The following is a 24,906-nucleotide window of genomic DNA, read 5'->3' on the forward strand; positions in this document are numbered from 1 at the left end:
TCCCGGAGCAGTAGGAGAGGACCGACAGGTAAAGATAAAAAACAGTAACTGTCCGAGGAACCCACAGAATAAAAATTAACTGAAACCCCCCTCAGACAGGTAACCGAACCAGGAACACCAGAACAAATGGGTGGGTGCTGTGTCCCCCAATGGATCCTCCGAGAAAGAAATTTTACCGTAAGCATAAAAATCTACTTTTCTCGATCGGCTCCATTGGGGGATACAGAAATCGTGGGACGTACCAAAGCAGTCCCCGGGGTGGGCAAAAAATTTAGGTGGAAGGTTGGACCACAGCCTTGCGGCCCAGACCAGCATATGCAAAAGGTATGTACCTGGTAAAACCTCGTAAACATGTGTAAGGACGACTAGGTGGCCACCTTGCAAGGCCGAAGTCCTGTTGTGGAGAGCCCAGGAGGCCCTGACAGAACGAGTGGAATGAGCTGAGACCCTGAAAGGAGGAGTCTTCCTCTTGCAACAGTAAGCATCCGAAATGGCAGAACGGATCGGCTGTGAAAAGGTTGCCTTCGAAGCAGGAAGCCCCTTACGTCGACCCTCCATAAGCACAAACAAGGAGTCACTCTGCCGAAAGGATGAAATGACCGAAAAGGTAAATCCGAACGGCCCGTACCATGGCACGTCGTCCACTGGACAAACCATGTCGACGTACCATGCCCGCCTAGGCCAGTCCAGAGACATGAGAATGGCGGGAACGCCCTCCGCTTTGAGCTTCCTCAGGACCCTGGGAAGGAGAGGAAGCGGAGGGAAGGCGAGGTGCGACCAGGGAAGCACCAGGTTGCAGATTTCAGCAAAACGCTTCTGGATGAAGAGACCACTCGCCGAGGTCAGCTGAGGAGCGGCTGAGAAAGTCCGCCTTTTTTGTTTCGCCTTGGGCAGGAACGAAAAAAGCGATCCCTTGGAAAAAAGTACACTCGAATCCTCTGACCCAAGAGTCCTGCACGTGTGCGGACCAAACGCCCTCCCACCCGAGAAGAATCTTCAGTTGGGGGTGTCCCTTCAGGCAGAGGGTGCCGGTCTGGTCGCCTTACTCGAGCCTTAGGACCAAAAGGACAGGAAGGAGGTCGACTTCCTTTGGGAGTTGGTACGGCGAGACTTATTCTGTGGTAATGAGGAGCTTTTACCTCCAGTACGCCTCCGAGTTTCCAAAAAGTCAAGAACCAGTAAAAAAAAAAAAAATAAAATAAAAAGCTAAGTGAGAGATTTCTTGGAAGCGGCATCAGCGTCACAGGCCTTGAGCCACATGGAATGACGAAGTGCCACTAGATTACCTGTGGCAAAAGCCATACAACTGGCCGACAAAAAAAGTCTCCAGCATTTGACAGTTGAAGTGCAAGATCCGCCAAATCTTCTGAAGGGGCCCGGACAAAATACCCTGGTGGAGTTGAGAAGCGTAGACAGAAAGGGCTTCTGACACACAAGCAAAGGTAGGAAGTATAGATGAACCTGCTGCTTCAAAGGCGAATTTTGCTAGATTTTCAATCCTCTTATCCGCCGGGTCCTTGAAAGGACGCTGCATCCGCCAAAGGCAGAGTAGTCGCCTTTAACAGGCAGGAAACCGGAGGATCCACGGTTGGTGGACATGTCAATCTTGCAATGAGGTCCTGGGCCAAAGTAAACTGTGCCTGAACCTTCTTAGTCCCTTGAAAGCGTTTGTCTGGATGCTTCCATGCTGTTTCCAGTAAGGTGTCAAATTCAGCAGGAGAGCTGAAAACCTTAGGAGAGGGACAGGAGCGGTGAAAGGAAACTTCTGGAGCTGGTTCCTCTAGGTGAAAGGTGTCCCTGATGGCCAAGATTAAGTTGTCTACCATGTCGGACATGCCGGTCCGGTCCTCTGAGTCAGAACCCGACGCCTCATCTTCCAGTTCCCCCCAGGGTGAAGGCAGCCTTGGATGAAGGCGAAACGGACCTAGTACGCAGATCTGGAGACCTAGGGCGGCGACAAGGAGAGCGACCCTGAGATCAGGTGCTCTTCCGGAAAACCACGAGGAAAGCACCTGTTCCGAGTTCCAGATTCCGGAATAGAACCTGAGGAGACCACCCTAGGGTGCTTTAGAGATCGATCAAAGGTATGATCAGGGGAGTGGGAGAGAGCCTCTCTGGCGGTCTGCTGTAAAGCAGACCTCTCCAATGTAGTCACCACAGAACGGAAAACCCACACCAGGACGGAAAACGTCAGAGAGGGAGGAAACCCATTCCGGGGGGAGAGTAGAGCCCGCATGTTCCGGCAGAACATCCTTCAAGGAGTGGGCAGAGCTAAGTACCGTGAGAGGACCGTGGCTGCAGCCATTATGAAAGCCCCCTGTGCTTCGGCAACTTCAACTGAAAATCATCCGGGGGAGAGAAAAAGCTGACGGCAGCACAGCCGACAGCTAACGGAATCCCCGGCGCTCTGGTCACCTCACTTGTGGAGGCGGCTGAAGCGAAAGTTAAATGCCGGTCTCATGCGCATAGCACAGCACCGGAAGAGTAGGGCTGTAAAAATGCCCCTGAATAATGTGAAACAAAGCCTACACCACTGATTATGTCCCCTCCATCAGAATGGTAGAGCAGGCAACAATTCCCACCCAAGGACTGTCTTCAGCCAGCTATAGTCCTGCATCACGTCAGGCTGAGGGAAGATATCTCCAGGCGTTGGAGGGAAGGGGTTAACGGTGCATACTTTATGCCCTGTGCCCCTTAGTGCCATGCTCCTGAACCCCCACCTAAAAAACAAGAAAATAGAAAGGAGAAAAGAACCTAAAACAGGCCCGAACTATAAAATAAAAAAGAAGACCGGGTCTGGAGCTCTCCAGACATGTGTCTGCCTCCTACTGACACTAATCTATAACTGATCGCTCAGGTGCCTGTGTATATCCTGCTGGGAGGGGCTGACTTTTCTTGTTGCTTAGTGTCAAGCCTCCTAGTGGCAGCAGCGTATACACAAATTTTTTGTGTCCCCAATGGAGCTGATCGAGAAAAATAAAAAACACGGTTGTGGCAGAATCACCCAGTTTTAGCAGGTTAGTATAGACAACCCTGCTGTCAGATTCTCTTTAATACAAGCAAAGTACAACATTCAAGCCATGTAGAGTAACAGGAGCAAATGTACGACAGACAGAGAAACAAAAACTGTACGGTGAGCATCCAACCATAAGGAAATGGGTTGTAAAGAAAATCAAAAAACCCAAATCCTTATTTTGGATGTATTCATAATGTAAAGCATCCTGCGCAGATTTGATGTGCAGGATATGAAGCTGCAGATTTTATGCTGCAGAGTTCAATGTAAACTAAATGTCTGAGCATCAAATACTAAGCAACTCAAGAATATGAGCAGAATACTGTACACGTGAATAAACCCTTAGGGGGGCAGCACGGACAGGACAGAACACAATAGATGGTCTGACAAATTACGGAAAAGAAAAAAGGGAATATTAAGTGACAAAATGTCTTGATATATAAAAAGACACATCGCAAACACTAGTAATGAATACAATCTGCACCAGTGCACAGACAGACAACAGATCACCACACACACAGGTAATAAGCAGAGAATTTTCTTACACTGGTGGTGGCCAGCATGTTATCTGGATCTACCAATGTCCTCAGCAGTCCTGTCAGCTGCACCGCTCCCCCCAGCTCTGGATCAGTGTCACAAATCATATGCTCGATGATGAGGTTAATCAGCAAGATGTCCTAAAAAAAAAAAAAAAAAAAAGAGAACATGAGAGAGGGGTATATTGGATTAAAAGAACAAGGTGGCTGTATCTCAAAACCGCAGCTACATGTCCATGAATTATCTCTGGTAATACAGCCCGGTGCAAATGAACTAAATGACATTTTATATATTGTGGCACTGTTTATGAAAGGAAGCTGCCATGTCTTTCTAATCCAGTACAACCCCTTAAATGGGCGCCGTCATTAAAGGGGTACTCCGGCCCTAAGACATCTTATCCCCTATCCAAAAGGATAGATGTCGTCTGATTGCTGGGGACCCCCGCAATCTCGTATGCAGCACCCACCTTTGCCCGCTGCACGTCACGATACTCCGGCCACGTAATAGTGACCCTTCAGACACAGAGTGATCATCGCTCTGTACAGCGGACAAAGGTGGGTGCTGCATGCAAGATTGCGGGGGTCCCCAGCGGTGGGACCCCCGCGATCAGACATCTTATCCCCTATCCCAGTGGTCTCCAAACTATGGCCCACCAGTTGTTGCAAAACTACAACTCCTAGCATGCCCGGACAGCCAACGGCTGTCCGGGCATGCTGGGAGTTGTAGTTTTGCAACAGCTGGAGGGCCATAGTTTGAAGACCACTGTCCTATCCTTTAAATAGGGGATAAGATGTTTTAGGGCACTCCTTATGGTAAATAAAAAAATCTTTCTAATGTATTTCATTTAAAAAAAAAAAAAATTTGAAGTTTTCTATGTTTTGTGTTTAAAAAAGCTGCCACTAGGTGTCTCACTACTTGTCCAGAGCACATTTTCCTCCCATCTTTTGCACAGACTTTGGACTCCTGCTGGCCTGGCAGAAGTCCAAAAGGAGGAAATACTGAGGGTGGTGTAGCAGCCTTAGCCAATCAGAGCTCATCTCACACTGAACTGCTCTGGGCTGTGTGTAGCAGAGTGAGGGAGGAAGTTCTCCCCTGTATGGCTTCAGATGATGTCACGCCTGCTGGGGAACGCCCCTTCCCAGTCTGTGAATCTGACTGAGCAGAAAATACAGAGCGATATTAAGGTAGAAAACTAAAAAAATAATAAAAATAAAGGCAGGGGGAGGTTTATCATGATGGGGGCAGTGACCTGGGAGGATTATAAAATTTAACAAGATCATGAGAGGTACTCTTTAAAAGGACCATTAAAATGAATCCAGAAATAATACTTACATCATCGTTCTGCTGCGACTCCTGCATTACAAACTCCCGCACCATGGATGGGTTGTACTCCACAAGGTAGGAAAAGATATCGGTGGCCGCACTACGGACTTGTGTATCATCCATACCCTGAACGGGACACAAAAAATAATACAAGGTCATTGTATAAGGTAACAGTTTGTGGTGGTGGAATGTGCAAAGCACATTATTTTCCAGAGCTAAACAACAGCAGGTAAACAGGGGACAATTTATCTACAGCAGTGTTTCACACCCAGAGCGCCTCCGCATGTTGCAAAACTACAACTCCCAATGGCAAAGTTGTAGTTTTGCAACAGCTGCAGGAACAGTTAGGAAAATACTGCCCTATTCTGTGGATAGGAGAAAAGTTTTACATAACCAGACAACCCCTCTTTAAATAGGCACTGTCAGATACAAACACTTGTGATATGTTGTAAAGCAGGTATAACCAACAGGTTTTGCAATTGCTTTCATTAGAAAATTTTCAGTATTTCATACTGATAAATCCAGTCAAACAACTGCCCCCCCCTGCTTGCTTGGACACATACTAGTCCTGCTGTGTCCATGCGTCATCACCTATGTCATGGACACACTTCCTTGATTGACAGCTGTGAGCGCAGAGCTAATCCTCGCACTGTCATCTTGTGTCCCGCTACTGTCAGTGAGGACAAGCTGGGAGTTGTAGTTTTAATAATGCTAGGGGAGATGTGAGTAGACAGCATACTGAGGGAGGGGGCGGAGACCTGCACAGTGAGGCCACACCCCCTCCCTTTGAGAGGAATTCAGACTAGTGAGCTAAATTAGAAGGTGTAGTAAAAAAATAAAAGTGGATTGAGTGATATATTAAAAAAAAAAATTTTTGTTGGATCTGACGGGTACACTTTAAGGTTTGTCACAATCCCCCTCCTTTATTGACAGCGATTGTGACGGATCCTAGAGTCACCCTATCTACCTGGATGGACTTTAGGACATCACTATTTGTACCCCTCTGTTGAAGTTGTCCAGTGACAAAGTTCAGAGTTAAAATACTTTTATTTACTGTTTTTCATACACCTTTCGCACTCTGTCCACCTCCTTTACACAATACACCTTTTGCATATGGTTCACATTTTGCACACGGTTCACCTTTTGTACAATACAATTATTCTACACATGCTTCTCCTTTTTGCACACAGTCCAACTTCTGCACACCTCCACCTTTTGCACTCAAGGCACTGTATAGGGAGAGCTAATCATCTTTATTGGATTATCTCCCAGACTCACTGTCACCTGTATTGTCTTTACTGACCCTTCCCCCTGTGATGTCCTTCCTATAAAAGGAGACACTTGTTCCACAATAAAGAGTTCTGATTTTATACCTGAAGACTGGTGTTGCCTGGTTCTTTGGGTACAAGGATGCAATAATCTCTAGTTCTGCCTGGGGATATTGCCTGTGATACGCTAGGGCTTGTCATCCAAAAGGAGAAGTCACTTTTGGCGGAGTCAGTCCGTCAAGAACCAGGCAACACCAGTCTTCAGGTATAAAATCAGAACTCTTTATTGTGGAACAAGTGTCTTCTTTTATAGGAAGGACATCACAGGGGGAAGGGTCAGTAAAGACAATACAGGTGACAGTCAGTCTGGGAGATAATCCAATAAAGGTGATTAGCTCTCCCTATACAGTGCCTTGAGTGCAAAAGGTGGAGGTGTGCAGAAGTTGGACTGTGTAGAATAAGTGTATTGTACAAAAGGTGAACCGTGTGCAAAATGTGAACCATATGCAAGAGGTGTATTGTGTAAAGGAGGTGGACAGTGTGCGAAAGGTAGACCATGTGCAAAAAGGTGTATGAAAACAGTAAATAAAAGTATTTTAACTCTGAACTTTATGTCACTGGACAACATCAACTGAGGGGTACAAATAGTGATGTCCTAAAGTCCATCCAGGTAGATAGGGTGACTCTAGGATCCGTCACAGCGATCACTTTTGTTTACACTATAAGGTTACAGTAAAATGCAGCAGCTGTGTAAGTAGGACTATGTTTATTAAAAATAGGGCATATTCTAGAAATATTTTGCAAACACGTATCAGTGCAGATAAGCACCCATTTGTGGTGGCAGCTCATTTAAAACATACATGGTTATATTTCCTTACTGTAACACTTGTGGTTGTATGATATTCTACATGTACCATTCACTGTGTATATTTACCATTAGCATAATCTTATTTGTAGCGTTTTTGTTTATTGAAAAATCAATAAAAATTACAATTGATAAAACAAACATACAGGCTTATTAAAAGAATGGATTTATGTACGATAGGCACTCAAACCTATAAACTGCAAACATACACAGGGCAGATGCCCATTCCTTACCAGAATGACTTCCAGGGCAGGCAGGATGCCCATGTTAGATAAGGTCTTGAAGAAAGCATCTCTGTTCTGAGGTTGTAATGTTTGAGAGAAAGCGCAAAACTCTTTCAGGAAGTTCACCTGAAGCAGAATAGAAGGACAGCCATTATGTCGTAAGGTTAATAAGTCACTTGCACAGTGTTAAAGGGGTATTCTGCCCACAGATAGGGGATAAGATGTTTGATCGCAGGGGTCCCGCCACTGGGGACCCCCGCAATCTTGCATTCAGTACCCACCTCTTTGAGCTGCACGCCACGCTGCCAGCTTACAAACTTCCGGGTGCCGTGAAGTCACGCCTCCACCCCCGTGTGATGTCACCCCCCGCTATGCAAGTCTATGGTAGGGGGCGTGACGGCCGTCACGCCCCCTACCATAGACTTGCATAGCGGGGGCAGGGGGTGATGTCACACGGGGACAGAGTCGTGACTTCACGATACTCCGGCCCCGTGGTTCTTTGGATAGGGGATAAGATGTCTTAGGGCCGGAGTACCCCTTTAAGGCTTTTTGTACGGGTTTACTACAGCTACACATACCAGCTCCTGACGCTTCTCATCATCTGTGGCTTCATCTGTGAGGTGCGCAAATAGTTCGGTCAGAAATTTCTCATCCTCCTAAAGTGAGTATATAAAGAAAGTGTAAAAAGCTGTGCCAACAGGGCACCTCCATCTCATTTTTGTGGGTTGCCCGCAGGTCCTCTTTAAAGATGATTTCAAAAGAATATCAGGAAAGTAACATAGTATAATGAAAAATAATACAAAAAAACATAGTACAGATAAACAGGAAAGAGTGAAGCAGAAAAAACGTAGGAAAATGTGCGGAAAAAAAAAATGCAGTCAGAATACAATGTGGTGAAACAGCCAAAAGACTTCACATTTTATCAAAAACTCTCCTCCTGACAATATTTTTCTAATAAACGCATCAAAAGTGCATATGATGTGAACTTACACCAACCCAATTATGAGTCTAATCAATTCACCTGGGTGATTTCCAGCACCAGTAGCATAATTAGATGATCAGGTGCAGTGATCAGACTCCAGCCCCTTTCTCTGCAAAACCAGAGGATTCATGGGAAATGTAGGCAGCATTAGGAAATCATTTCAGTGATGAATTGCAGTCAAAATGGATGCAAAACTCATGCTTGTATAACATTAATGATCCTGTACGTTAAACGGGGAAAATAAAATTGCAGATTTTTGGTCACATCATAGATCAGGAAAAAATAAAAACAAACAAAAAAAAAAAAAGGTAAAAAATTCCCATCTAAAACTAGAGTAAGTTATAAACAAACAAAAAAAAAAAACACAAGAAAAATACGTTTTTAAAAATATAAAAGAAAGCTTATAAAAACTTCTGACCACCCCTTCTCCTATTTGTCAAGTTAGAGAAACATAAATAAAACAAACAAGTAACATATTTGGCTGCACGCTGAATTGTCAGAACGATCGGCCCCTTAAGAGCACAGACCATTTTTATTTTTGCATTTTTTTCCTTTTAAGAGCCATAACTCTTATTTTTCCATCCACAGATCCATATCAGGGCTTGTCTTTTGCAGGACCAATCATACTTTGTGTGATTTTTAATCAATAAAGACAACATTGCAAAAAATGGGACCTCAAACAGTCCTATAGGCAGAAAATTTAAAAAAGTTGTAGTCAGAATAAGGCGCCAATTAACGAGCCAATGAAATCCATATATATATGACCCGATTGCCATAGTAGTTACCTGTACTCTATCTTGTATCATCTTTACTGAAGAAGGGGCCTATGGAGGCTACAAAACGCGTCTAATTTGATACAATATAATACGGAACTACCACCCCTATCATCGCCATTTACCAAACATCGGAACCTGTACTTCTGCTATTTGAATCCGAGCAATCTCTCCATGAGACAAACACCTAACTATCACTGACCCGCATCCAGCGCTGATCTCTTATCCTTATATTAACTACCACCCAGACTGAGCGAGGATCTCCACTTCACCGCTACGAGGTGTGCACACAGTGATGGCTCGCGGGATCTCCGCTAGCAGCCGCACGTACTGCAAGAACCAGGAGCAACTTGTGTATACAGGACGGGTGAGGGGTACTTGGTACCACCATATCTATTGCAAACCTTTTACAACATTAAAGGGGTTATCCAGGAAAAACATTTTTTATATATCAACTGGCTCCAGAAAGTTAAACAGATTTGTAAATTACTTCTATTAAAAAATCTTAATCCTTTCAGTACTTATGAGCTTCTGAAGTTAAGGTTGCTCTCTGATGACACACGTCTCGGGAACCGCCCAGTTTAGAAGAGGTTTGCTATGGAGATTTGCTTCTAAACTTGGCGGTTCCCGAGACACGTGTCATCAGAGAGCACTTAGACAGAAAAGAACAACCTTAACTTCAGAAGCTCATAAGTACTGAAAGGATTAAGATTTTTTAATAGAAGTAATTTACAAATCTGTTTAACTTTCTGGAGCGGATGTTGCGTTGAAATGATATATCTGCTTGCAAGTTTATATCTGCCTATTTTTCATTCTTTAATCTTGGAGAGACTTTGCTGCTATATATCTACGGATACAAGACTTTGTCATCATATATATAATATATATATATTTATTTATATATTATAAATGAATGGCATTTGTCTCTGAATAGGACCCCAAAGACTATGCACCTACTATAAGAACTAAATATGAATTGCAACTCATTTCTGTCTAAGAACGATTTGTTTGCAAAACGGCAGCTATATTTCTTTCTACAGATATTATTTGGATTTACAGGTTTTATGAATGTTTATATTTATTATGCATACTAGGTGGTAGTTTACTTTAATGGATTAGTATTTTTTTTTTTTACGCATTAGTGCACCCACGATGGGTATCGCATATAAAATCCTATTTTACATTTACATTGTTGTACCGTATATACTCGAGTATAAGCCGACCCGAATATAATCCGAGGCCCTTAATTTCACCCCAAAAACCCAGGAAAGGTTATTGACTCGACTATAAGCTTAGGGTGGGAAATACATCATCCCCCCATGTCATCATCATCATCACCGCCTGTCAATCCCTTCATCAGTGGTCTTGAACCTGCGGACCTCCAGATGTCGCAAAACTACAACTCCCAGCATGCCCGGACAGCCGATGGCTAAGCACCGGAGAACCCCTTTAAAGCATTATTGTCACTTAAAGGCAAAATCCTGTAAAAATAAATCTATCCACTAACCACAGGATAGAGGATAAGTAGCTGATTGCAGGGGTCCGAGTGATGGGACCCCCCACGATCACTGGGTACACTCAGTGAGGAGCATGTGCTGCAGGTGGCACACACTCCATTCATTTGTATTGGAGCGCCGGAAAAACAAGAGTACAGCACTCGGGCATCACCGGCCCTCCCATAGAAATTAATGGAGGACGTGCTGTCTACCAGTAGAAGACATGCGCTCCTCCAAGAGAAGAGGGGTCCCGTCCCAGAGATCGCAGGGGGTCCCAGCAGTTGAACCCCCCTGTGATCAGCTACTTATCCCCTATCCCAGTGGTCTTCAAACTACGGACCTCCAGATGTTGCAAAACTACAACTCCCAGCATGCCCGGACAGCCGTTGGCTGTCCGGGCATGCTGGGAGTTGTAGTTTTGCAACATCTGGAGGTCTGCAGGTTGAAGACCACTGCCCTATCCTAAACTTCTTCCATGTTACATAGACAAATCAGAAGTTTTGATCGGTTGGGGGTCTCTGTGAAGATACCCCCAATGATCTGTAGATATTGCCAGAAGTGCAAGGCTGCAGGAGATGGGCTATGTTCACAAGACAGAATTTCCATACAGGATCCAGAGGAAAATTTCAGCTTGGAAATTCTGCTACACGAAGGTAACATTTCTGGTGAAAAAGGAATTTCTGCTGTCCCATTAACACATCAGAATTTCCTCTGCGGAAATTTTGCATTCCGGATTCTGCAAAAACATTGACCCTTTATCTTTAGCAGAGTCCACTGAAGTCAATGGGACTATGGATTCTGTCCAGAATCTGTGTGCAGAGTACAAGAAATTAAAGGAGTACTCCAGGATAAGAAAACTAAGGAAAGGGGATGAGTTTCAGATCGCGAGGGGTCCGACCGCTGGGGCCCCCCCCATGATCTTCTGTACGGGGCTCTCGGCTCTTTGCCGAAATAGCTCATTTCAACCACCGCATGATGCGGCGTCCGACATGCCCCCTCAATACATTTCTATGGCAGAGGCGGAGGTTGCTGATTGCAGCGCTCCGGCTCTCCCATAGAGATGTATTGTGGGGGCGTGTCGGCTGCCGCATCATGCGGTGGTCGGACACAGCACCTGGCCGCCGACTGTCGGGGCCCAGTACGGGAGATCGCGGGGGGGGCGGGCGCCCCAGCAGTCGGACCCCCTGCGATCTGAAACTTATCCCGGAGTACCCCTTTAAAGGGGTAGTCCAGTGGTGAAAAACTTCTCCCCTATCCTAAGGATAGGGGATAAGTTTGAGATCGCGGGGGGTCCGACCGCTGGGGCCCCCTGCGATCTCTCTGTACGGGGCCCCGGCTCTCTGCCCAGATAGCGGGTGTCGACCCCCGCACGAAGCGGCGGCTGACACGCCCCCTCAATACATCTCAATGGCAGAGCCGGAGATTGCCGAAGGCAGCGCTTCGGCTCTGCCATAGAGTTGTATTGAGGGGGCGTGTCGGCCGCCGCCTTGTGCGGAGGTCGACACGCCCCCTTCCCGCGGGCTGTCGGGGCTCCGTACAGGATAGGGGATAAGTTGCTCACCACTGGACTACTCCTTTAAGCACAAATTCCACGTACTCTCTGCACAGAATCTGCAAAAAAAAATTAAAAATCTATTAGCATGGCAGAAAGGAATCTGAGCGGAAGCACAGAAATTCCACCATGTAGAAAGTCTATGGAGCATGCCACTCCACAGCCATGTGCTTCTCCCGGCTACATTTAGATTGGCTGTGAAATTGTCAGCGCTGAAACCCCAACCGATCAAAAAACTTTTGGACACGTCAAGTTCTTTTTTTTTTTTTTTTTTTTTTTTTTAAGGCGACAGTAACGTTTTAAATAAAATTGATCATCAGAATAACTAGATTTTTTTTCAACCAGGGCCTAGGTGGTAGCATTAACGCTTTCAGTAAATAAGAGAATACAAACCTTATTGGTGACATTTTTAAAACACAAATGAGATTATACACACTTGCTGTTATATATGAAGACATAGAACGTATCAGAAAAGCATCGAAAACACCAGAATTAGTCAGTTTTCTCAGGTCAGCGTCTGGGTGCTGGGGGGGAAAGGGCTGGATGCAGACATCTCAGACTTACCTGTAACATCCCAACTATCTCCACTTTGTTAAAAAATATGAAGGAGTGGAGAGTAGACAACATGTTTTCTTCAAAGACAGAGGGGGTGGGCAATACCACATCTTGTATGTACTGCACTCTGTACGTCTGGTGGATTTTCTGTTTCAGTTCTGGGTCCGATATGGGGATGACCTCTTTAAACTTAGCAGTTTTTGTTAGAAATTCCCTGTGTTTGCGCTGTACAGATAAAGAGGGGTCGTACTCCAGGCAGCCAATGATGTCCATAATGCAATCTTCAGAAAACATGACTTCAAAGAGTGCAGTTCGGTTTAAGAGGAAGATGCCCTTAACTATTTCATACAAGTGGTGTAATCCTTCAATGTTCTCCAGGTCTTCACACACGTGGAAAAGTTCCAGGAGTTTTTTAATGTACCCCTCGTTCTCTAAGGACAGAGCCAATTTTTCGCGGCGAAGCGGAGAGGGCAAAGACGAGGCCACTACTTCGGCAATTTCCTCTAACCGACTAAGTTCACAGGATGGCAATTCCAAGCCTGGAGAGGACATGTCCTCGAAACGCTCTTCTTCCGATTCATCAACCAGATCCTGAGTGATGTCCACAGAAGGGTCTTTTCCTTGTACCTGCAGAAAGGAGAACAATTGGGTTTATGTTCTAAACCAGTGGTCTCCAACCTGCGGACCTCCAGATGTTGTAAAACTACAGCTCCCAGCATGCCCGGACAGCCAACGGCTGTCCGGGCATGCTGGGAGTTGTAGTTTTGCAACATCTGGAGGTCCGCAGGTTGGAGACCACTGTTCTAAACATTAGTTGATGGCAGACTTTCACTTGTGACAGGATAATTCAAAACATATATATCTATATATCAGTAATTGCACATAGATCCTTCCATCTATTATATGGAAAATCACAAAATCTCTGGGAGGAAAACTTTTTTTTTCTTTTTTAAATCAACTGGTGCCAGAAAGTTTGTAAATTACTTCTATTAAAGGGTACCTCTGATCAAAAAAACTTTTGATATATTATAGATTAATGTATGCAGAATTACTTTACAATTGCATGTTATTAAAAAATATGCTTCTTTCTATTTCATTTTCCACTTTGAAGAAATGACCACTAGGGGTCTCCCTACCAGTCCTGGCAGCAAGCATTTCAGACTCATGCTGGAGTCCTAAACACTATGAGCTGCCAGTCTGCTTTGTTCACAAAGGAGAACACTCAGAGCTGCCAGCCTGCTTTGTTCACAGCCTGTTTGGCTGTGAACAAAGCAGGCTGGCAGTTCTGAGTGTTTAGGACTCCAGCATAAGTCAGAAATGCTTGCTGACCGGACTGATCGGGAAAAATACAATAGAAAGAAGCATATATTTCATTAACATGCTATTGGAAAGTTATTCAACATTCATTAATCTAAAATATATCAAAAGTTTATTTGATGAGAGGTACCCTTTAAAAAAAAAAATCTTAATCCTTACAGTACTTATTAGCGGCTTCATACTACAAGGGAAATTCTTCTCTTTTTTTGATTTCTTTTCTGTTATCACAGTGCTCTCTGCTGACACCTCTGTCCATGTCAGGAACTGTCCAGAGCAGAAGAAAATCCCCATAGCAAACATATGCTGCGCTGGACAGTTCCTAAAATGGACAGAGGTGTCAGCAGAGAGCACAATGGTCAGACAGAAGAGAAAGCCAAAAAGAATAGAGTTTCCTCTGTAGTATACAGCTGCTAATAAGTACTAGAAGGATTAAGAATTTTTAATAGAAGTGATTCACAAATTTGTTTAACTTTGTGGCACCAGTTGATAAAAAAAAATAAAAAAATAAAAATAAAGGTTTCCACCAGAGTACCCCTTTAACGACCACGGATGTAAATGTACGTCCTGGTTTGGCGGTACTTCCCGCACCAGGACGTACATTTATATCCAGTGTATGACCGCGAGTCATCGGAACGGTGGTGTGGGGGGTGTCTGAGGATAGTGAAATTTATAATGCAGTAACAATCCTTATGCATTGGCAATGTATAAAAGCAGCCACTTATGAACATGCCCTAAGATGACAACCACTGCACATTATTCAGTCTATTCCTGTTGCGTGAAAGTTACAAATTAGATTTTCATATTGTGTCCGTTTTCAAGCTCAATAACCATTCAATTGCTTGTGGTTAAAGGGGTACTCCGGCCCTAAGACAGCTTATCCCCTATCCAAAGTGGGACTCCCCGCAATCTTGCATTCAGCACCCCTCTCTTTGAGCTGCACGCCGCGCTGCCAGCTCACAAACTGCAGGGTGTCGACCACGGGGCTGGAGTATCGTGTTGTCACGACTCCGCCCCCAGTTTGATGTCACGCCCGCCCCCGCTATGCAAGTCTATGGGAGGGGGCATCACGCCCCCTCCCATAGACTTGCATAGCAGGGGCGAGGCGTGACTTCACACGGGGGCAGAGTTGTGACGTCACGATACACCGGCCCTGTGGTTGGCACCCGGCACTTTGTGAGCTGGCAGCCGCCATTAGCGCTCATAGAGGTCAACGGTGACGCCCCGATTCCTCCCCGTCCCAATACAGTTCTATGGGGGAGACGGGGAGGCATGAACGCTGCCTCCCCCCGCCTCTCCCATAGAGATGTATGGAGGAGGCGTGCCGGCCGCAACGTCATGCTGCGGCTGGCACGCCCCCTGCACGGGAGAGCCACGGCATAGCCTCGGCCCCGTACAGGAGATCACAGGGGGTCCCAGCGGTCGGACCCCCCCGCGATCAAACACTTATCCCCTATCCTGTGGATAGGGGATAAGTGTTAATTACGCTGCAGATGTCCATTAAAGATTGCGGGGGTCCCCAGCAGCGGGACCCTTGCGGTCAGACATCTTATCCCCTATCCTTTGGATAGAGGATAAGATGTCTCAGGGCCGGAGTACCCCTTTAATGTCTAAAACCGTGTTTCCCAACAAGTGTGCCTCCAGCTGTTGCAAAGCTACAACTCCCAGCATACCCGGACAGCCAAAGGCTGAAGGCTCACGGGTTGGGAAACACTGGTCTAAAATAAGGTGCCTGTTATTATTATTACATTGTAGATTGCCTAACATTTAGGTTTCACTCATTTCAATAGAGAAGACCCTGTGGATTGTGATGGAAAGAGCTTTGGCTCAAATCTTCATGGATCTTTGTGGACACCAACATACTAGGATACTGCTGACTTTGCTTCACCTACCTGACAAAAACCGTGTGAGAGGTAAACACCTAGGGGAGGATTCGTCAATAGTGGTAGAGCACGTTTGTTATCTATATTAGGCACAAACTGTGTAAAAACTAGGAATTTGCACAAACATTTTTGCGCCTTTTGACATGGTCGAGCTAGAAGTTCTTTTGCAAAAGTATTTAAGAACATTTTCACACAAGTTTACACCCTCATATTGCAGATTTAAAAAAAAAAAAACATTTGCTTTCAACAACATGCGTTGGGTAAGCTGTGTGGACTTGCACCTAATTTATCATACGACATGCGGCCATTTAAAAAATTTGTGGCAAGACGACAAAAGAAAAACACCACTCCAACATACGAACATGATAAATTCCCCCCAAATCTCATTACCTGACATATTTTTTCCCAAATCTCATCACATCCAGCTTTTTCCTGAAAACTAAGAGCCAAGTCATAATTTTCAGCCTCTGACCAAACGATCAACGTGTCCTGCAAAAATAGAAGGATAAAAGATCAGAAAATTAACCAAAGAAATAGAACCCGCAGTCCGCATATCAACACTTTCTACATCGAAATGTGGCCAGGTTAGGGCAAAAAAACTAAAGTAATATGTGCTCACCTTTTAGACAAGAAAACCGCAAAGATATCCCTGTCAAACGGAAAGCAGGAAACCAGGCAGAAGTTAAGTGATGGGTCCTGGTTACCCGCTGAAGCTTTCAATGAAGTTAAAGGGGTACTCCAGTGGAAAACTTTCTATTTAAAATCAACTGGTGCCAGAAAGTTAAACAGATTTGTAAATTACTTCGATTTAAAAATGTTTTAATCCTTCCAGTACTTGATAGCGGCTGTATACTACAGAGGAAATTTTTTTCTTTTTGGATTTCTTTTCAGTCTGACCACAGTGCTCTCCGCTGACACCTCTGTCTATGTCAGGAACTGTCCAGAGCAGAAGAAAATCCCCATAACAAACATATGCTGTTCTGGACAGTTCCTAAAATAGACAGAGGTGTCAGCAGAGAGCACTGTGGACAGACAGAAAAGAAATCCAAAAAGTTAAGAATTTCCTCTGTAGTATACAGCCACTAATAAGTACTGGAAGGATTAAGATTTTTATATAGAAGTAATTTTCAAATCTGTTTAACTTTTTGGCACCAGTTGATTTGAAAAAAAAAAAAAAAAATTCCAGCAGAGTTCCCCTTTAATTGGAGCTTTAGGGGTCCTCCTGCATTGCCCATTACACCGCACTGCACACAGGTGTTCTCCAAGCGGTGTTCTCCAACCAGTGTGCTTCCAGCAGTTACAACACTTGTAGGCGGGAATTTATCATTGTAGGTGTAAGTGAAGCATTTATCATTGTAGGTGTAAGTGAAGCATTTATCATTGTAGGTGTAAGTGAAGCATTTATCATTGTAGGTGTAAGTGAAGCATTTATCATTGTAGGTGTAAGTGAAGCATTTATCATTGTAGGTGTAAGTAAAGCATTTATCCTTGTAGGTGTAAGTGAAGCATTTTTCTACACTTTTTTTTGTGTGCTGGTAATGAGTAGAAGCACCACATTAAAATGGTCACAAGGCATTTAATACATTTTGTGCAGGTCACATTTTCTGAAATTTCACTCTTCGCATACACCAAAAATCTAAGCTAAGCTAAGTCTGGGCTGGTATAGTTTATAGAGACTTTTTGGTGGCTTTGTGCCTTTTTTGCGCCATTTGACAAAAGGCGCAGTCGATAAAACCCATCAATATCATGCGAAGACTCGAAATGAGTGGATTGTAACTCAAAATCTGCAGAAATGTTTAAACCAAAAGGCGCATAAAAAAAAAAAAAAACTAGCACCAAAATAAAGCCAAAAGTAGACAAAAAAACAGGTGTACACTAGGGATCGACCGACTATCGGTTTGGCCGATATTATCGGGCGATTATCACGATTTTGGGCATCATCGGTATCGGCAATTACCTTGCCGATAATGCCCCGCCCCCCGACCGCAAATACCCCCCCCCGACCCGCCGCACTGCGTCGCACCACCCACCGCACCGCCCCAGCCCCATTGCCATCCCCGGTTTTATTATTACCTGTTCCCAGGGCCCACGCTACTTCTGGCTCCTGCTGCGTCCTGCGTTACGCTGTGCGCGATGACACGTGACGTCACCGTCAGTGCGCACACTGACAGCTCAGGAGGACGCCACCGGAGCCGGATGTAGAGTGGACCCCGGGAACAGGTAATAATAAAACCGGGGATGGGGGTGTGACGCGGAGCGGTGCGGCGGTGGGGGGGGGGTGGGGGGGGAGCGGTGCGGGGGTGGCGGTGATAGGACCCCAGGACAGGCAGGGGGAGAGAAGCGGGTGGCGGCGGCGATCTATGGCACCGCAAAAGCCACTGCAGTGCATTGATTTAAAGCGCCCGCTTTAAATCAATGATCTGCAGCGGTGTCGCGGGGGGATAAATAGCCGATAAGTTATACTGATATTCCGGTATAAGTTATCAGCTATCGGCCCTAACCTCCACCGATTATCGGTATCGGCCCTAAAAAAAAAACGATATCGGTCGATCCCTAGTGTACACACAATGATAAATGCCAGCCGTAGTTTTTACCCAATTGGAGCACTGTTGGCGAAACACTGCGCTACATACTGACGAACGAAAGTTGTACGGATTATACCGTATTTATGGGGGTATACCATGCACCGGCCTATAACACGCAACCTCATTTTACCAAGGCTATTTGGGTAAAAAAAAAAAAAGTTTTTTACCCAAATATCCTTGGTAAAATGAGGGTGCGTGTGTGTGCGCATGTGTATACCCCAATACACTGTTTCTGACCCCGCAGAAGCCCCCAGGAAAGGCAGGGGGAGAGAGGCCATCGCTGCCCGCTTCTCTCCCCCTGCCTTTCCTGGGGTCTAGAGCCCTGCTGCCGCCGCTTCTCTCCCCCTCTGCCCCATTGCCTCCCCCCATCCCCGGTTGTATAATTACCTGTTGCCGGGGTCGGTCCGCGCTGCTTCTGGCTCTGGTGCCGGTCTCCTGCTTCGTTGCTATGCGCGGCGTAATGACTTGTGACGTCTTCAATGCGACGTCACTCGTCATTACGCCACGCATAGCAGCGACGCAGGAGACCGGCACCGGAGCCAGAAGCAGCGCGGATCCGACCCCGGCAACAGGTAATTACACAACCGGGGATGGGGGGAGGCAATGGGGCAGCGGCGCCGGCAGTCTCTGGACCCCAGGATAGGCAGGGGGAGAGAAGCGGGCAGCGGCGGTCTCTGGACCTGCAAAAGCCGCTGCAGTTCATTGATTTAAAGCGCCCGCTTTAAATCATTGAACTGCAGCGACTTATCGGCGTATAACACGGAGGTAGACTTTAGGCTAAAAATTTTAGCCTTAAAAATGTGCGTTATACGCCGATAAATATGGTAATTATAGTGGCCATGGCCAAACATTTCCATTAGAATAAAAAAAAATAAAAATATTATAATTATATATATATATATATATATATATATATATATATATATATATATATATATATATATATATATTTTATTATTAATAATAATAATAATAATAATAATAATAAAGAATTGCAACATGCACCACGGATTCTAGGAGAATACATATCACAGACACAACAGCGGACGTATTCAGTTCCATAATACAGCCCACTCCGTGTGCTGCCATATAGTGTCCGTGCATACCGCAGAAGCAGTAAATACTGAGCGACATCCTCAGCACCAAAATAAATACAGACAGAGAATGAGAAGACATCGGACTGGCTCAGAGTACCATGCACAGCACTGTGGGATCTGTGTATTCCAACCAGGGTACCACCAGCTGTTGCAAAACTACAACTCCCAGCATGCCCGGACAGCCTTTGGCTGTCCGGGCATGCTGGGAGTTGTAGTTTTGCAACAGCTGGAGGCACCCTGGTTAGGAAACATTGGTGTAGGAGCATAAATCTTACATGGAACAGCCTGTCAGGCATGGAGAGAGAACGTATGCATTCATATGTACATTTTATAGGGGAATGTTTTTGAAAAAGCTTTTGGACATATTATAGAGAAATTTCAGTAGTTAAAGGGGTTATTGAGGAAAAAAAAAATTTTTATATATCAACTGGCTCCAGAAAGTTAAAACAAATTTGTAAATGACTTCTATAAAAAAAAAAAAAATCTTAATCCTTTCAGTACTTATGAGCTGCTGAAGTTGAGTTGTTCTTTTCTGTCTAAGTGCTCTCTGATGACACGTGTCTCGGTAACTGTCCAGAGTAGAAGCAAATCCCCCATAGCAAACCTCTTCTACTCTGTGCAGTTCCCGAGACAAGCAGAGATGTCAGCAGAGAGCACTGTTGCCAGACAGAAAAGAACAACTCAACTTCAGCAGCTGATAATTATTGGAAGGGTTAAGATTTTTTTTAATAGAAGTAATTTACAAATCTGTTAAACTTTCTGGAGCCATTTAATATATATATATAAATTATTCCCCGGAATACCCCTTTAAAATGAGTTCTGAATTCTGAGACCCTAACAAGCTCTGAAACAATGAAGCAGAAGCGCTCAGATAAGCGGTGTTCTTCTTCAGCTGTGATCACCTCGCCTTGAAGACGCTAACGGAGTAGTGTGGGAAGTGATAAAACGTATGCGTCCCTATAGTGATCCGCTTAGGACGAGGAGGGCTGAGCAGAAGAGGGACACCGCTCACCTGAGCACTACTGATCTTCTGTTTTAGTGATCAGTGGAGGTCTCAGGACCAGGAACCACAACTAACATGTCAGAAATGTCTGTCAAACATTTATTCTTAAAGGGGTACTCCCCTGGAATTTTTTTTAAATCAACTGGTTCCAGAAAGTTTAAACAGATTTGTCAATTACTTCAATTAAAAAAAATCTTAATCCTTCCAGTACTTATCAGCTTCTGTATACTCCACAGGAAGAACTTTTCTTTTTGAATTTTCTTTCTGTCTGACCACAGTGCTCTCTGCTGACACCTCTGTCCATATTAGGAACAATACAGAGCAGGATATGTTTGCTATGGGGATTTGCTCCTACTCTGGACAGTTCCTGAAATGGACAGAGGTTTCAGCAGAGAGCACTGTGCTCAGACAGAAAGGAAATTCAAAAATAATGAACTTCCTCTGGAACATAGAGCAGCTGATAAGTACTGGAAGGATTAAGATTTTTAAATAGAAGTAAAAAAATAAATAAAAAATGTTTTCCAGTGGGAGTACCCCTTTAACAGCAGTGGTCTCCAGCTGTTGCACATCTACATCTCCCAGCATGCCCGGACTGTCATTGAAGGGCCACAGTTTGGAGACCACTGCTATCTTCCCCACCCTTTAGCTATCCAGCTGTTGCTTAACTACAACTCCCAGCATGCCCGGACATGGTTGTAGTTTTGCAACAGCTGGAGAAGGCAAAGATTATAGACCACTGCTTTAAAGGGTTACTCCGCCCCTAGACATCTTATACCCTATCCAAAGGATAGGAGATTAGGTGTCTGATCGCGGGGGGTCCTGCCAACTGGGACCCCCATGATCTCTGCTGCAGCACCACAGTCATCAGGTGCACGGTGCGAATTTCGCCCCATGACTGATGACTAGCGATGCGGCGCTGACAGCACGGCCACGCCCCCTTCATGACATCATCCCCTCCCTCTCAATGCAGGTCTATGGGAGGGGGTGTGACGGCCACCACGCCCCCTCCCATACACTTGCATTGAGGGGGCAATTTCGTGATGTCACGAGCCTCCGATGCTGCAGCCGCCATTCTAAACGAACGCCGGTTGCTGCAGGGAGATGGCGGGGGGGGGGGGGGGGGGGGGTCCCAGCAGCGGGACAATTGCGATCAGACATCTAAGGATAGGGGATAAGATGTCTAGGGGTGGAGTACCCCTTTAAAGAATACAATCTGGAACAAATATTCATCACTAAAATATCCGTAACAAATAAGTAACACCTGCTCCAAGCTGAATAGAAAACTCCGTTCATTCCCAGCCTCCCCGGTAACGCTATATACAAGTATCCGTCTCAGTGTTTACCTGCTGCTTCTGGTAGGCCGTGTTCGGGTTAATTTTCGATTCCAAAAGCAATGAGCCTGAAAAAAATAAAAAATAAAATAAAATACAGAAAATAGAACTATATGAATAAATCCCATCTCCATAGAACAGATAACACCCCACCCCCAACGGCTGCAAAAAGTCTTGTTATAAGTAGGTGGAGTCGACTGGAAAAATACAAGAACAACAAACATCACTTGAGACCTCGGATACAGAAATGGAAGTGTGACCGGTTTATTCTACTATGGCTGCAATGTAGCAGCATTCAGCAGGCGGTTCTGCGAAAACCACATATTCTCTCCTCTGATCGCACATAAACCTACGTGCAGGTTTTTCTTAAGCGTTGTCTCTGCTACAGAGTACGCTGCACAACACAAAGACGGGGGGCGCCGAAAATATTTGGGGGCCCCAGCTATTGTTAAAGCGCACAGAGCTGGTCCCCTGCCCGCTCTGCACAGATTGCTGCAGAAAAATGCAGTTACCGAGGCAACCGAAGGACACGCAGCAAGTTCCATGCATGAGCCCTTTTCTGATGAACCGAACTCGTGCACAGAACTCGCCAAGCTTCGTATGGTCGCCTCGGCAACTGCGTCTCTCCACACCGATCTGGGCCGAACAGGCAGGAGATCGAATCTGGACGCCGAGCGGGTATAACTAGAAGTTGGTTGCGTCTGTAATTTTGCTGTCGATAGAGGATTGACTTAGGTGACCAGGGTGTGTCAATATAAAGGTATATGGGAAATGAAAGAGTCTTCCAAATCCCCAATAAGCATTGGTCTCAAAACAGTGGCCCTCCAGCTGTTGCAAAACTACAACTCCCAGCATGCCCGGACAGCCGTTGGCTGTCCGGGCATGCTGGGAGTTGTAGTTTTGCAACAGCTGAAGGCACACTGTTTGGAGAACGATGCTCCACAAAAATATCCTAGCATGGCAGAGCCAAATGTAATCCCATGGGAAATCTGTAACTTCTTCTTTAAGAGTCTCCTCTGTCCTCCACTCGTTACCTGTATTAATGGCTCCTGTTTGAACCTGTTATCAGTATATAAGACACCTGTCCACAACCTCAAACAGTCACACTCCAAACTCCACCATGGCCAAGACCAAAGCGCTGTCGAAGGACACCAGAAACAAAATTGTAGACCTGCACCAGGCTGGGAAGACTGAATCTGCAATAGGCAAGCAGCTTGGTGTGAAGAAATCAACTGTGGAAGCAATTATTAGAAAATGGAAGACATACAAGACCACTGATAATCTCCCTCGATCTGGAGCTCCACAAAAGATCTCACCCCGTGGTGTCAAAATGATCACAAGAACGGTGAGAAAAAATCCCAGAACCACACGGGGGGACCTAGTGAATGACCTGCAGAGAGCTGGGACCAAAGTAACAAAGGCTACCATCAGTAACGAACTCCACAGCCAGGAACTCAAATCATACAGTGCCAGGCGTGCCCCCTGCTTAAGCCAGTACATGCCCGGGCCCGTCTGAAGTTTGCTAGAGATCATTTGAATGATCCAGAAGAGGATTGGGAGAATGTCATATGGTCAGATGACACCAAAGTAGAACTTTTTGGTAAAAACTCAACTCGTTATGTTTGGAGGAGAAAGAATGCTGAGTAGCATCCAAAGAACACCATACCTACTGTGAAGCATGGGGTGGAAACATCATGCTTTGGGGCTGTAAAGGGACCTGGAAAACTGATCCATATAAAGAAAAGAATGAATGGGGCCATGTATCGTGAGATTTTGAGTGAAAACCTCCCCCCATCAGCAAGGACATTGAAGATGAAACGTGGCTGGGTCTTTCAGCATGACAATGATCCCAAACACATCACCCGGGCAATGAAGGAGGGGCTTCATAAGAAGCATTTCAAGGTCCTCGAGTGGCCTAGCCAGTCTCCAGATCTCAACCCCATAGAAAACCTTTGGAGGGAGTTGAAAGTCTGTGTTGCCGAGTAAGAGCCCCAAAACATCACTGCTCTAGAGGAGATCTGCATGGAGGAATGGGCCAAAATACCAGCTACAGTGTGTGAGAACCTTGTGAAGACAGAAAACATGTGACCTCTGTTATATCCCTTTGTTGGCAATGAAAGTATTGAGATGAACTTTTCTTATTGACCCAATACTTATTTTCCACCATAATTTGCAAATAAATTCTTTAATAATCAGACAATGTGATTTTATGGATTTTTTCTCATTCTGTCTCTCATAGTTGAGGTTTTAACTAAATACTTTTCTGCCCCACTGTACATTGGAGCTTGGTGCGACAATTTTGTTGCTTCACATCTGTGCACCCAATTTTCTCACCCAAACATAAATGTTGCAAAATATCTACACAAATTTGGATTTTTTTTGTGCATTTTTTTTTTTTTTTTTAAAGTGCAACTGTTGCCTAAAATAGGCCTGTGGAGCTGCGCGTGCACACAGTGCATTGGGGCTTTATCAGCCTAATCTAGGCATACCTGTGATAATAATGCTGACTGTATACGCGAACGAGGTGACTGGGAGGCGGGGTCTGTACTGCCTCTCTCCGCTTACACCACGATTAACAGACGGCGCATGCGCAGAAGTGCACAGGGCCATCACATGCAAGTCCTGTATGTCTATCAACAGCATGACATAGCTGGAGAGAGGCGGGGTGGCCCCGGAGCAGAGATTGTTTGGCCAACTCCTGCAGTTGCCAATAGCAACCAATCAGATCACTTATTTTTTAAATTAAAGAAATGATCTGGTTGGTTGCTATGGGAAACTGTATCACTTTCCCTCAGCACAGGTTGAGATAAATCTCCCAGTGTGTGAAGCTTCGGCTCTGCCATAGAGTTGGGGGTCAGCAGCCGCTTCGTGCGCCCCTCCCGCGGGCTGTCGGAGCCCCTTAGTGGTCGGACCCCCCGTGATCTGAAACTCCGTTTTTCAAGACTGGACTACATCTTTAAAGGGGTACTCCGACCCTAAGACATCTTATCCCCTATCCAAAGGATAGGGGATAAGATGTCTGACCGCGGGGGGTTCCGCCGCTGGGGACCCCCGCAATCTTGCATTCGGCACCCACCTCTTTGAGCTGCACGCCGCGCTGCCAGC

The 24,906-nt window shown here is 45.4% G+C and overlaps 1 protein-coding gene across 1 annotated transcript in view; it reads right to left on the minus strand.

Moving 5' to 3' along the window:
* Positions 1-24,906, minus strand: part of PPP4R3A (protein phosphatase 4 regulatory subunit 3A) — a 39,071-nt gene that overhangs the window by 8,524 nt on the left and 5,641 nt on the right. Inside the window, exons 2-8 of the mRNA XM_056545987.1 lie at positions 21,814-21,869; positions 16,176-16,274; positions 12,598-13,215; positions 7,809-7,886; positions 7,240-7,356; positions 4,883-4,999; positions 3,559-3,690 (exon numbers count right to left, since the gene is read on the minus strand). Coding sequence (XP_056401962.1) covers positions 3,559-3,690; positions 4,883-4,999; positions 7,240-7,356; positions 7,809-7,886; positions 12,598-13,215; positions 16,176-16,274; positions 21,814-21,869 — 1,217 coding nt within the window. The remainder of the gene's footprint in view (positions 1-3,558; positions 3,691-4,882; positions 5,000-7,239; positions 7,357-7,808; positions 7,887-12,597; positions 13,216-16,175; positions 16,275-21,813; positions 21,870-24,906) is intronic.

The sequence above is a fragment of the Hyla sarda genome, chromosome 11 (genome assembly GCF_029499605.1).
Source record: "Hyla sarda isolate aHylSar1 chromosome 11, aHylSar1.hap1, whole genome shotgun sequence".
Lineage (NCBI taxonomy): Eukaryota > Metazoa > Chordata > Amphibia > Anura > Hylidae > Hyla > Hyla sarda.